The sequence below is a fragment of the Rhinolophus sinicus genome, chromosome 12, assembly GCF_057876585.1.
Source record: "Rhinolophus sinicus isolate RSI-liver-muscle chromosome 12, RSI-T2T, whole genome shotgun sequence".
Lineage (NCBI taxonomy): Eukaryota > Metazoa > Chordata > Mammalia > Chiroptera > Rhinolophidae > Rhinolophus > Rhinolophus sinicus.
Window position 1 is genome coordinate 14,527,990 of NC_142512.1, and position 14,024 is coordinate 14,542,013.

At 47.4% G+C, this 14,024-nt stretch overlaps 1 protein-coding gene across 1 annotated transcript; it reads left to right on the forward strand.

Moving 5' to 3' along the window:
• Positions 1 to 8,522: 8,522 nt before the first annotated feature.
• Positions 8,523 to 11,841, forward strand: ASGR1 (asialoglycoprotein receptor 1). The gene is made up of 9 exons (XM_074320122.2): positions 8,523 to 8,723; positions 8,964 to 9,041; positions 10,083 to 10,199; positions 10,334 to 10,429; positions 10,507 to 10,578; positions 10,777 to 10,863; positions 10,951 to 11,102; positions 11,176 to 11,282; positions 11,423 to 11,841. The coding sequence occupies exons 2-9, from the start codon at positions 8,975 to 8,977 to the stop codon at positions 11,577 to 11,579; spliced, it is 855 nt and encodes a 284-aa protein (XP_074176223.1). The 5' UTR covers positions 8,523 to 8,723; positions 8,964 to 8,974; the 3' UTR covers positions 11,580 to 11,841.
• The last annotated feature ends 2,183 nt before the right edge of the window (positions 11,842 to 14,024 follow it).

The window sequence follows — 14,024 nt, forward strand, 5'->3', positions numbered from 1 at the left end:
CTTAGCTTTCCTCCTGCCGCTGTTCGTGTGCTTGACAGGCTCCCACCATGAAGGCCTCAGCTGCAGCACAGATGAGCTTTAGCTGGCACCTGCTGTGATACCACCCCTTTCTCCCTCTGATTCAGGGGCCCCAAGGCGGAAGGCTGAGGTGGAAGGTACTAAGAATTGTGAGTTATGGTTAAGTCCTCAACAGGGCAAAAGGGCAGTTTTTAGTTACCCCTGACAGACTTTGAGAGTTGGGTGCAAAAGACCACCTCCAGGGGCAGTGATTCTGGGGAGGGCATGGCTGCCCCAGCCTAAACTGATCCAATGATAAAGGCAGAGATCCCTGGAAGTGTGTCAACCTAAACCAGTGGTCCCCTCTGGATTGCCTTGCATGGTTTTCTGTGCAGTATCCAGTAAACTCAATCCTGGGGTTTGGACTCAGAGGTCTGCATTTCAGGAAACTTCCCAGGTGATTCTGATGTCTTGCTGGGTGGAGAAGCACTGCTTCCCAGAATGTTCTTCAAATAATCTTAGCTTGGTTCTGCGTAGGAACAGATGGTTTGAGGCTGTGCTGATGTTCTCTACCATCAGCTGAAGGGAGAAATCTGAGCTATGGAAGGTGTGCGCAGGTAACATACTTGGCTCTAAGCGGTTAAGGAGACTTCACTGAGGAAGGCGTGAAATCACCTAGTTCTGCATGCATTATTTTCTAGATTACAAAAGTAATGTAGCTTACAAAAATTCAAATAAATATAGAAATATATATGGCTAAAAGAAAGGTCCCTCCCCATTTCATTCCACATAGTTCTCAGAGGGAAGCATGTTAGCAGTTTGGGATGTATTCTTCCACATCTATAAAGCTCATCTCTGGCTGTTTAAAGAGACCTCGTATGGATAGGTGCACGAGGTACCCAAACAGATGGATTCAAATCCTGACTCCTCCATCTCCCTCTATTTGTTTCCATAAATACTTATTTGGATCTTCTTTGGTGCCAGGTAGTGTTTGAAAGGCTAGGAATGCAATGTCAGGGAACTTGAGATTTATACAGTGGGGACAAAAGACAGTAGGAAGTAAAGGAATGCTGAGAATTTAAAATGATGGTAATACTAAGCAAAGTATGGGTATGTGTCCTTGCTAGTTTAGATAGGGAGGCCTCTTGGAGCAACATTTGAGTTGTGACTTGAGCGATGAGGAAGCCTGGGGTGGGGGTGTGTACTAGGTAGAGAGAGGAACAGCAAGGTAAGAAGAGGTTTGGAATGCCAGAGAAAACAGGTGCAGCAGGGTGGGGGCAGGGAGATAAATAGGAGCTGGGTCAGAGAAGTAAGCAAGGCCTGAGGATTTTATGTGGATTTTTTTAAAAAGTGCCATAAAAAGCTCTGTTGTAAGCTGTTTAAGAAGGGTGCAACTGGGCCCTGCCCCCTACCCCGCCCCCGGTCCCGCCCCGTGCTGGTGGAGAAGGTGCGGTAGGGGGCAGTGGTGAGGTTAGGATGAGAAATATGGCCTCACTAACTGGGCAAAGAGCCTAACTTCTCTGAGCCTCAGTTTCCCTATATGTAAAATGGGAATAATAACTGCCCACCTTGCTGGATTTCTGTGAGGAATAAAGGCGAGTAATCCATGTAAAGCCTTTGGCACCCTGCTGGGCACACTTAGAAAAGGGTAGCATATTGCCATTGGCCTCGTGATCTAGTCTCAGTTACTGGGTAAACTTGAAAGTTAAATAAAACCTGGAAACATTTGGAGTTTTAAATCTTTCTAAAGATGTCATCCTCTAAATAAAAATAGGAAAGAGGAGCAGAGAGGGTCCTGGGTCACAGAATCCTGGCTGTCCCAACACTACCTGGGATGGAGAGAGTGGAGCTGGGAAGGAGAGCCAGGAGGGAGAAGGACGCTACGAGAGACGGATCTCAGGCCCCGCCGGCTGCAGGAGCTCATATTGAAGCCTTTGGGTGGGTTGTTTGGGTTCCCATTTTAAACTTGTGTGCAGTGGTCATTTCCCGCCAGCCCTGGGGAGCCCCCTGTTCCCTTACCGCTGCTCCTGGTGCTTAGCCCTCCAGCCTGAGGGCACCTCCTTTAGCCTCTCCTGCTTCACTGCCACCCAAGCCCTGCTCACCCTCTCCTAGATTTGGGCAACTGGGTCACCCTTTTTGAAAAGCACTGAGCCTCCGCTTTTCCCCTCTGCCCACTTGTTCAGTCACCTCTTCTTGAGGTCTGCTGGATGCCGAGGGGAATGAGGTGTAGTCCCAACCTTGGTCTGGGGCATGAGCTAGGCCGGCCCATTCCAAACATGTAGCTGAAAGTGCTCTGAGGGGTAGGCAAGAGCTGAGGGAGCTCAGAACCCAGGTCTCATCTGTACCTCAGACAACACCCCAGTTCTGCCCCAGGGAAGTTGCTAACCACCCTCTGGGATTTGGGGAGAGACATCCTCTGCTCCCCTGATCCCAACCTTCCTTCCCCAGCACCCTCCCACACGTTCAGAGTTTCTGAAGGTCTAACAACTCTTGGCTGTGCTGCTAGTGATGATAAGAATGAAAATAACTAGCACATGCTGAGCATTTTGTATGTGCCAGTCACTGCCTTAAGTGCTTTGTCACTAATTTTCTCACTTAACCTTGACAATAACTCTTTGAGATGAGCATTAAGCCCACTTTCCCAATGTGAGCAAGGTGAACTCAGATCTGTCATCAGCCTTCAGGCTCTTCCTGCTGTACTAGTCTTTCACCCCTTAACATCTTTCTGGGGATCTCCAGCATCCTTCCTTCTCAGCATCCAAGCGTGCCCTCTCTCTACCCGCCCCTTCAATGCTCAGGCCTCCCCCTGCCTGAAAAGCCCTTCCCTCTTCCTGACTCACTCTGATAGGAGGCCCATCCTCTTCTGTCCTCGGCAGTCTTTAACATGGCACTTGGGTCCCCAGAACTGGCCCTAAAGGTCACTTCCACTTCCCAGCTCGTATGATTGATAGTCCTGGGGCTCTTCCTGGGCTGCTTCCTTCCCACTGTGCCCTCTCACTGGGCAGAGGTCATCACAGGCATTTTGCCACACCTGGGCCACACCCAAACCTATGCCATCAGTGTCTCCAGCCCAGAAATCTCTGAGGACTCCACACCCATCTCCAGAAGCCTTCTGGGTTCTGGTCAGGTGCTCTGCTGTCTTCCCCCTGCTCCATCCTCTCCTCCCTCACTGCACACATTCAGCCGCCACCAGGTCTGCTCCATTCCTCCGCTAAGTTCTGCCCATGTCACATTCCCTCTCTGGCCTCAAGCATTACTGTTTCTCACTGACACCAACCCAGTAGCCTCCTGACTGTGCTCCCTGACTCTTGGCAACCCACCTTTAACCCATCACCTTCCCCAAGGCCAGGCCATTGTTCAGCTGACAGATCTGATCTCACCACTACCCTGCCTACAACTCTTCATGAGCCCCGTAGTCTATAGTCAGTCTTTAACTTTGTTGTTCAGGGGCCCATCAGTAAAATGTTTTTGGGTGTGTGTTCCCCAATATGTATTCCCACACCTAATAATTCTATACATGTTGTAGTAGCCAGCCTTCAAGATGGCCCCTGATTATTCTCCCCCATTGGTATTCACGCACTTGTGTAGTTCCCTTCTACATTGAGTAGGCTGACTGTGTAACCACCAGCTTCTGAGGTTGTAGAAGAAATTGCACTTCCGTCCTGTGCCTTCGAATTATTTGCCCTGGGGGAAGCCAGCTGCTATGTTGTGAGGACACTCAAGCAGCCCTGCAGAAACATCCAGGGGGTGAGGAGCTGAGGCCTCCTGCCAATAGCCAGCATTAACTCGCCAGCCATGTATCACCTTGGAAGCTGCTTCTCCAGGTTCTGGAGAAAGTCTTCAAATGAAATAGCACTGACTGACATCCTGAGTGCAACGGCACGGGAGACTCTAAGCCAGAACCAACCGGCTAAGCTGCACCCAGATTCTTGCCCCTCAGAAACTGAGATGATAAATAGTTCTTGTTTTAAGTTGCTAAGTTTTGGAGTGATCATTTTGCAGCAATAGATCCCTGACACATGGGCCACTGTAAACATCTATTATGTGCCTTATATAATATATTCCCAAGTAGAAATCTAAAGAAAAGAGATGACAATGTATATAAAGGTCTAATGTCTTCTTGCCACACTAATAAATGATCTTGTGACCCTTTTGGGTGCATATCCCCCACTTTGGAGACCTCTGCACTTCGAATGACATTCAAAATGCCTCACCCCGAGATTCAAGGCCCATCTCAGAGTGGTCCAAGCTACCTCTCCGGCCATTTCTCTTCTGCTACTGTTTTCTCTCCCCAGGGTCACTTGCTTATACCCACTGATAAAATCCTGTTTTCCCAGACCAACATTACAGACCTCCTCTAGGGAGCCTTTGTCTAATGCCAGGAGTGAGGTTCCCAGGTTTGGAGTCCAGCCTCTCTGTAAATTGCTCTCTACATGTGTTCCGCATTCTACAGGAAAGTGCGCTCAGAGGGGACAAGGTTGCTTTGTGTGAAGTGTGGTAGGCAGAGTGGCCCCCAATATTCCCTGGAACCAGTGAATATGATGAGATATCACTCTAACAGTTATGTTATATATAGTTAATCTTACATATGATTATATATATAGCAGGTCCTTGAATAACATTTCATTCAATGTCATTTTGTTACAACATTGATGAAAGGCTGTAGGAAATTAACTCTTGTTTATATAAATCAGCCTATGGTAAAACTGGTTTTGTTATATATTGTTTAAAGTCACAGAACCTATTGATGACGTTAAGGGAGGACCTATTGTATATAAGTGTATAAAAATGTACACACACATACACACACACACACACACGGTATGATCGAAAAATACGACGAATGTTTAAATAAAAACATTTATTACAGTAAAAGGCATATTGCCATTAATCCCCCTCAAAATACTCCCCCTCGCTTCCAACACACTTATCACATTGTTCTTGCCACTTTCTGAAGTAGTTCTGGAAGTCCTCTTTCGTGTCCTTACTTCATCCTCCATTCATGACAATACTCTATGTCATACGTTGCTTCTGGTACAGTAATTTCTGTTAAACAAAAACATTACGGTGTGTCCTCATCCACCTTATTCACTCGGTGTGGTGCCATGCGACTCCTGGCTCTTCAAAGTCAAAATGACCACAAAAGGTAAATGTTTAGGACATCAGGGCAGCCATGACAGTGCAACTAAAGACACGAAAGAGGACTTCCAGAATTGCTTCAGAAAGTGGCAAGAATAATGGGATAAATGTGTTCGAAGCGAGGGGGAGTATTTTGAGGGGGATTAATGGCAATGTGTCTTTTACTGTAATACATTTTTAAAAATTTAAACATTCACCTTTTTTCAAAATCACACTTCATATAGTACACAGTTGACTTTAAGACAGGAAGATTATGCAGGTGGGCCTAATCTAATGACATGAGTCCCTTTAAAGGTACAGAGGAAGTCAGAGAGATTTGAAGCATGAGAAAGATTCCAGTCACTGTTGCTGACTTTGAAGGGGCCACATGATGAGGAATGCAGAGGCCTTTAGGAACACAGGGTGGCCCATGGTTGACAGCCAGCAAGGAACTGGGGACTTTAATCCTATAGCTGCAAGGAAATGGATTCTGTCAACAACTTGACTGGACTTGGAAGCAGATTATTTTTCTTTGCCTCCATGAATAAGTTCTGTCAGCATCTTGACCTCGACTTTGTGAAACTATGAGCAGAGAATCCAGTTGGACTTCTGCCCTACAGAGCTGTGAGCTAATAAATGAGTGTTGGTTTAAGCCACTAAGTTTGTGGTACGTTATAACTCAATCATAGAAAATGCATACGAGGTCTGACAATTAAGTTTGTGAACTTGTTGCCACAATGTTGCTAACCTTTTTTGATATCAGAGAGATTATTCATTCTGAATTTGTACCAACTGGACAGTTAACCAAGTTTACTATTTGGAGGTGCTGAAAAGGCTGCGTGAAATAGTTAGACGACCTGAACTTTTCGCCAACAATTCATGGCTCTCGCATCATGACAATGCACCAGTTCCCATGACACTGTCTGTGAGGGAGTTTTTAGCCAGTAAACAAATAACTGTATTGGAACACCCTCCCTTCTCACCTGATCTGGCCCCCAATAACTTCTTTCTTTACCCGAAGATAAAGGAGATATTGAAAGGAAGACATTTTTATTTTTTTATATTTTATTATTTTTTTAAAAGGTTTTTTTTTTCTTTTTTTATTGGGGAAGGGGAACAGGACTTTATTGGGGAACAGTGTGTACTTCAGGCCTTTTTTCCAAGTCAAGTTGTTGTCCTTTCACTCTTAGTTGTGAAGGGCATAGCTCAGCTCCAGGTCCAGTTGCTGTTTTCTAGTTGCAGGGGGCGCAGCCCACCATCCCTTGCGGGAGTTGAACTGGCAACCTTGTGTTTGAGAGGACGCTTTCCAACCAACTGAGCCATCTGGGAGCTCAGCAGCTGCTCAGCTCAAGGTGCCATGTTCAATCTTAGTTGCAGGGGGCGCTGCCCACCATCACTTGCGGGACTCGAGGAATTGAACTGGCAACATTGTGGTTGGGAGCCCACTGGCCCACGTGGGAATCGAACCGGCAGCCTTCAGAGTTAGGAGCATGGAGCTCTAACTGCCTGAGCCACCAGGCCAGCCCCCAATGAAGACATTTTTATGACATTCCTGACATTAAGGTTAATACGATGACAGCTCTGATGGCTATTCCAGAAAAAGATTAGAAAATTGGTTTGAAGGGTGGACTAGGCTCTGGCATCAGTGCATAGCTTCCCAAAGTGAGTACTCTGAAGGTGACCGTAGTGATATTCAGCAATGAGGCACGCACCACTTTTTCTAGGATGAGTTCGCAAACTTAATTGTCAGACCTCGTACATAAGGCTTTGTCTCTGAAGACCTTGCATAATTCAAGGTGTATATTCTTAAAGGAATAAATGTAAAGGGTGGATGAATTCTCAGAGTGCATAGATCTACCACCATTGTGGCATAGTTTTGGTTTTAGCTACTTTTTAGTTTCTGAGGATTATCTCCAATGTTTTAAAGAGGGCTTGCTTGTAAATTAGCGACCTGATGTTCCACGCTGTTTGTCTGGCTTTCTTCACAGTGTTTTATCACCTCTGATTCCCATTCTAAAGTTATTGGCTTTGGAGTGTGTTCTTCAGGACTGGTTCAAGCACTGTTTGGGGACCGTGGTTATAGGCACTGCTTTCTGTGTATGTGTACAGCCTTCTGCAGTTTTACAAACTGAGCACGCCTGTGCAACCAGAGTCCAGATCAAGAAGCTGAACATTTCCATCACCCCAGAAGCCCTCCATGCTCCCTTCCACTCACTACTCCTGCAGGGATAGCCACTGTTCTAACCCAAACAGAGTAGGTTTGTTTGTCTGAATAAGCCAGATTGTAAGGAACAATATCAGAGAATACTAAAATAACAGCCCAATAGTCACCAAAATTACTGGGCACAGTCCAAGTACATACAAACAACATGGGCCTTTTTCAGACAAAAGAGGGTGCAGCCAGGGCTTTCATACTTTATGCAATGGACGTGTTTCTGAATGTCTCACATGATGTAAAACTCCAAACACTAGTTTTCTCATGAAATAACTAACATAGGATTTGCATGATTTCACATTTGGGTCCTAAAGAGAAACTTATCAATATCTTTAATCTTGCCCAATTTCTAATTTAGCATACTTTGAATTCATACAACCCTCTCTGAACACAACCCTCCCTACCCCCCCCCCCCCCAGGACTGTGAGGAACCACATTTTAGCATCTCTGGGACCCCAAGACCCAGCCATGGTGACAGCACAAGATGCTAGAGTCAGGCAGCCCCAGTTCCAGTCCTTCCTCTGCTGCTTCCTTGTGATGTGACCCTGGGTAAGCTCTTACCTTCTGAGCCTCAGTTTCCTTATCTGAGGATGTGCTCTGGGGATAATGAGAGGAGTTAATGAATGAAAAGCCCCAGGCACACAGTAGGAGTCAATAAAGGTTTGTTGGCACCCATCCCAGTTGGGGTGGGGAAAGCCTGCTCTTCTGCTCTCCCCTCATTGCCCCCCATGCTGCTGGGGAACTTTACTCCAGGAGAGTGAATGAAGTTAGTCAGCCGGAGCTGGGGAGTCTGGTGGTGAGCCCCCAAGGAAGCTGGGGCCTAGGTTCAGATGCCAGGGTCACAGGCCCAGGTTGGGCAAGAGCAAAGACCGGTCCTTCTGATCCCAGTCAGGGATATTTGGAGACACCAACAATTCTGGGAATTTAGAGGCAGGAAGTGACGGGGGCAGGGGCAGAGGGGAAATGGCCCCCCTGCCCCCCTGGCCTGGTTCCCCTCCCAAACCATGCAATGAGTGTGGTGACCAGTAAATGGGGGTGTGGGGGACAGACCAGGAGATTCCCCCTCCTCAGGGAAGAAAGCAGAGGCAACAAATCCCTGCTAACCCCCCCTTCCCACCCCCACAGATCCCGAGTTTCAAATCCATTTCCACCTCTGTTTACGTCCAAAGTCCCTGGCACTGTTGATGCCAGGTTCAGAGCTCTAGGACACACAGACAAGCAGACACGCAGACGCCCAGGGCTCAGGACCCTCGTGTGGACCCTGCCCCTTCCTCCTCTTCCACTATCCAGGGTTGTCTGCGCACCCCAAATCTCCAGGCTTCAGCTCCCTTCTTAGCCTGGGACCTGCACAGCATTGCGGGGACCCAGGAGTCACTCTCGAGACCTTCAGCAAGTAAAAGGGGAAGAAAGGCAGGGGGACTTACTAGGGGTGGGATGGGGGAATGGTGGAGGGGACCTGCTGTCAGGAGGGGAAGGGCAGGGCGGGAAAATTTCAGAGGATGGATTTTGGGTGTCAGGCCTGGGAGGGAATGGGGGAAAGAAGAAAGGTCTTTAGGTAGCCACCAATCATTTAGAAAGGGACCGGACTCCACACTCCAACTCTGTTCAGTTCCAATCTCAACCCTAACCCCAGCCAACCCTGCCATGACAAAGCAGTATCAAGATCTTCAGCATCTGGACAACGAGGAAAATGATCATCAGCTCAGAGGAGGTGAGTGGACACCTCCCCCCATTTCTGAAAGGCATCGGGTGGCTCTGGCTCCCTCACCTCAGCTCCTGCTTCTTTCTGTGAGCCCTGACGCTATCACTGGGTCTTCTCCCCTCACAGGAACACAGTATCTGAACCACCTCTTTTAGAGGAGGTTCAGGGTGGAGGAGCTTCTGCATGCCTCTCAACCCTTGACCCTGGGGAGGGGGTGGGCCCAGGGGAGTGGGTGTAACTGGAAGAAGTTAGGCCTCCTCCTCCTTTCCTCTTCCAACACCCCATAAACGTTGTGTGTGTGTGTGTGTGTGGGGGTGTGTGTGTGTGTGTGTGTGTCTAGGATCAGTTTATCAAAGGGTAAGATTTCTGTGAAGAGGCTGGGGATCTCTGATCTGAGGGAGGATGAGGCTCTCCTACATCAAAAACAGCCCCCCTACCCACTTTCAGGTCAAAGAGAGATTTTGTTTGGGCTTAGCGAGGATACAGTTCTTGGGGGACGGGAGTGCCCTTTGATGGGAGAAGAGGCTGCAGGGGAGGAGAAAATGGAGAGGAAGCCCCACATTCCAGCTCACAGGGACTGGGCTCCCTGGGTGGGAGCAACTGGAAGGACCTGAAGTCTGGCTACTCTGCCTTCTCTTCCTGCACTCAGCCAAAGAGCAGTGGGATTCGTGGGGAGAGAAAGAATCCCCCTTCTCTTGCCCCAGTTGGCGGCTCACTCCACCGCTCTCCCGCTCAACTCGGTCCTCAAGGCTCTGATGAGGTTCAATCAGCTGCACTGACACAGTCAAGCCACTAGATGTCAGCAAAGGTCCAGGGCCTGGGCAGGGCTAGGGCACGCCAAAGCTTTGCATCTATCTATCCATAACCCTCTTCCCTTCCCCACATCCAGTTGCCTCTGACTCCTCAGGGTCACCCATTGCCCATACTTCTTAATCTATATGGTTCCTCCTAGTCTACTAGAGGAGCCTTAGCCTGCTCTCCTCCTAGGACGCTAGAGCTGCCCCAGGCTCCCCTTTGTCCCTGAGACCCTGACGTCCTCTTCTCTTGCAGGGCCGCCTCCTCCCCAGCCGCTCTTTCAGCGTCTCTGCTCCGGACCCCGCCTCCTCCTGCTCTCCCTGGGCCTCAGCCTCCTGCTGCTGGTGGTTGTCTGTGTGATTGGATCCCAGAGTAGGTGCCCCTGGGGCGGGCTGGGAAGGGAGCAATGTGGGAGGTTGGTGGAAATGGTGGTGGGGGAATGCCGGCTGCTGTGATGGTGGACACAGTCCTCTTATTTTGTCCTATCCACACCCTCTCCTGCCCAGATTCCAAGCTGCAGGAGGAGCTGCGGTCCTTGAGAGAGACGTTCAGCAATTTCACAGTGAGCACGGAAGCCGAAGTCAAGGAGCTGCGCACTCAGGGTGAGGGGAGCCAGGGCTGAGGCTGAGGGGCTGTGGAACACTAGGGACGTGGGACACTGAGCAAGGTTCTCCCGCAGGAGGAGGTGTGGGCAGAAAGATGAAGTCCCTGGAGTCGCAGCTGGAGAAGCAGCAGCAGGACCTGAGTGAAGGTCAGAGAAGGAGCATATGGTATACAGGATACAGGGGTGTCTCAGTCCAAACCGAGGGGTCTTGTGGCAGGGGCATCTGGGATTGGCCTCTGGTTCTGCTTGCAGATGCAGTCCCTTCCCAAGCCGCAGTGCTCATACTGACCTCCTTTCCTTCTCCACTCTCATCTTTCCCTCCCCCTCTGCCCTCTGTCTCCCCAGATCACTCCAGCTTGCTGCTCCATGTGAAATCCTTCGTGTCTGACATTCGAAGCCTAAGCTGTCAGCTGGCCATCCTCCAGGGCAATGGTGAGGGATGCCCAGACATGCTTTTCTGCCCACCTCCCCTCCTGGCATCACCTCAGCTCCTCCACCAACCCTCTGTGCCACCTGCAGGCTCTGAAAAGACCTGCTGCCCTGTTAACTGGCTGGAGTATGAAGGCAGCTGCTACTGGTTCTCTCGTACTGGGAAGCCCTGGCCTGAGGCTGAGAAGTACTGCCAGCTGGAGAATGGGCACTTGGCTGTGGTTGGCTCCGTGGAGGAGCAGGTGAGGGCTCTGGAGGGCACATCTGGGAGGCTGGCTGGTCTACAGAGAGGTCACCACCCTCCTTTCTCCCCAGAAATTTATCCAGCACCATATGGGCCCTGGAAATATGTGGATAGGCCTCACTGACCAAAATGGGCCCTGGAGATGGGTGGACGGAACAGACTATGAGACAGGCTTCAAGTGAGTGTGTGCATGCTGTACTTTGTTCCTCTGGCCTGGGCCCGGGTGTCCCAGCTGAGTGGGTCCCAGGGTGAGAGGGGCTCCTTGGGCTCAGCTGAGGGTCTGGCCTTCTGAGGCCCACATTTGTCTGGTCTCCTTAGGAACTGGAGACCAGAGCAGCCAGATGACTGGTATGGGCACGGGCTTGGGGGAGGCGAAGACTGTGCCCACTTCACAGATGATGGCCGCTGGAATGATGACGTCTGCCAGAGGCCCTACCGCTGGGTCTGCGAGACAGAGCTGAACAGGGCCAGCTAGGAGCTTCCTCTCCCCTAATTTATTTCCTCAATGCCTTCACTTGCCTAAGGGGCCTGGTTTGGGGATCCTCCTATCTGGAGGCCTCCTGTACCTTCTCAGGGATTTTCATCTAGGTTTTAAGGGAAGGTGAAAGGATAGTGTCTGAGGAATGTAGAATGATGTTTGGAGGGATGGGGGTATTGAAACCCATGCCACTTTCTGTAGTTTGCTTGTTGTTATTGTCAACTGTTTTTTAGAGTAAAGAGAAGAGAAATATAATAAATCTTCTGAGTTGTCTGGTTATTGGATATTAGGAGTGGGGAGTGGGCTGTGGCACTAGGAAGCCCTGGGTGGGCAGTGGGAATATTGGGAGAACTGTATTGGCCTATTTATAGGCATGTGATTTACGGCAAATTACTCTGCTCTCTGAGTCTTGGCTGGAAAATAGTGTTGTTACTGGGACCATCCTACCTCCAGCAACTTCCCAGGAACAGAACCACCCTAATGTATTGAGTGCTTCAAAAGCTTTGAATGAAACTCCTTGATGTCTGTTGCATGCATTACGGTGAACAGAAGCAGCATCCACAGGTAGCAAATACAATGAATCAAAACTGAGCCCCAACTAAGAGTCACCAAACACATGAGGAAAACCAGTTCCACGGAAGGGAAGACCTCAGATAAATAGAATTCACAACCTACGATGGGAGTTAACAGGACAAACACATTAAGACTTTACAGACACTTATGGGAGTGTCTGACTGGTCTACAGAGAGGTCACCACCCTCCTCTTTCCCCAGAAATGTGTACAGCTTCGTATGGATCCTGTGAACACATGGATGGGCCTCACTGACCAAAATGGGCCCAGGAGATGGGTGGATGGGACAGACTATGAGACGGGCTTCAAGTGAGTGTGTTCATGCTGCACTCTGTCCCTCTGGCCTGGGCCCAGCTGCCCCAGCTGGGCAGGTCAACAAAAATCAACAAAAATTGACAAAGTATTAGCCACAAATAAGACCTCAACTAAACCTAAAAAGGAGCAATGCTCTAATCCCAATAAAACACAATTACACATGAACACCAAAGTAGAACCAAAAAAGATCTATAACATATACATTTCTCATTATCTAGATAGTTTTAAGAGAAAATCAAAGCAAAGTCTCGTGAATTAAAAATGAACAAAGAGAGCACTACATACTGAGGTTATGGGATGGTCTAAAGCAATTCCCTGGAAGAAGTGTACATAGCCTTTAGCACATTTATTAAAAACAAGAAAGGCAGAGTTGAAATAAGCTAAGTTTTAACTCAAGAAACTTAAAAAAGTATAACAAAATAAATCCCTCAAAATAGAATGATGGAATTTATTTTTAAAAAGCAAAAATCAGTGAACTAGAATATAAAATGTAGATATGACCAATAAAAGAAAAAATTGGTTCTTGGAAAATGTGAATAAAATAAACAAATATGAAGAAGAAAGAAACACAGATACATGGCTTTAGAAAGGTTAGAGAAGTACAGATACAGAGGATATAATTATATAACACTTGCAGATTTGAAACAGCAGAGTGAAGACAGTGTTTTCCCCACCATTGTTGTAATTTTTCAGTTAATCCCTTAGAAACAGAGCTTACAACTTCCAACTTATAAAGTGAAAAAAATGAATAAAAAATATTAATTTAAAGGAAGGCAGGAAAAAAGAAAAAAGAATAGGTAGATAAGAAAAGGCACAAAATAAAATTTAGCTATGTATCCAAATATGCTGCTGATTGTAGTAAATGCAAAAGACTAAATTATCTTGTTAAAAGACAAGAATTTGGGATAGTGGATGGGGGGAGGGGGGTTCACACAGTGTGAGGGATATAAATGATAAACGTCTAAGTTTTGCTTTGTCTTGTGCACCTGAAACTAATTAAATAAATAAATAAATAAATAAAAATTAAAAAAAAAAAAGTTACAAACGTAAGATCAACATGCTATTACTCAATACTCTCATAATGTAATGCATTGTAATGTGTAGCCCAAAGTAGAAGTTATTTATGAAGTGAGATATGTTCCTCTATTGAATATACGTATATTATGTACATGTATAGAAATCTGATGTTTAGCCTTTAGTAGTAATTTTAAAAGAAATCAAACATAAAAAAAAAAAAAAAAAAAGACATAGGGTGGCTGACTGGAAGAAAACAAGACCTGTACATATGCTGTCCACAACAGATTCACTTTAGATAAAAAGACACACAGACTCAAAGTTAAGGGATGGAAAAAGATATTTCATCAAAATGGAAACAAACAAACAAACAGCTGGAGTAACAATACTTATACCAGACAAAATAGACTTTAAAACAACGGCTATAACAAGAGACAAAGAAAGGGCCATTAATCCCACCTCTGGGTATTCATCTAAAGAAACCAAAAACACTGCTTTGAGGGGACATGTGCATCCATATGTTCATTGCAACATTATTTACA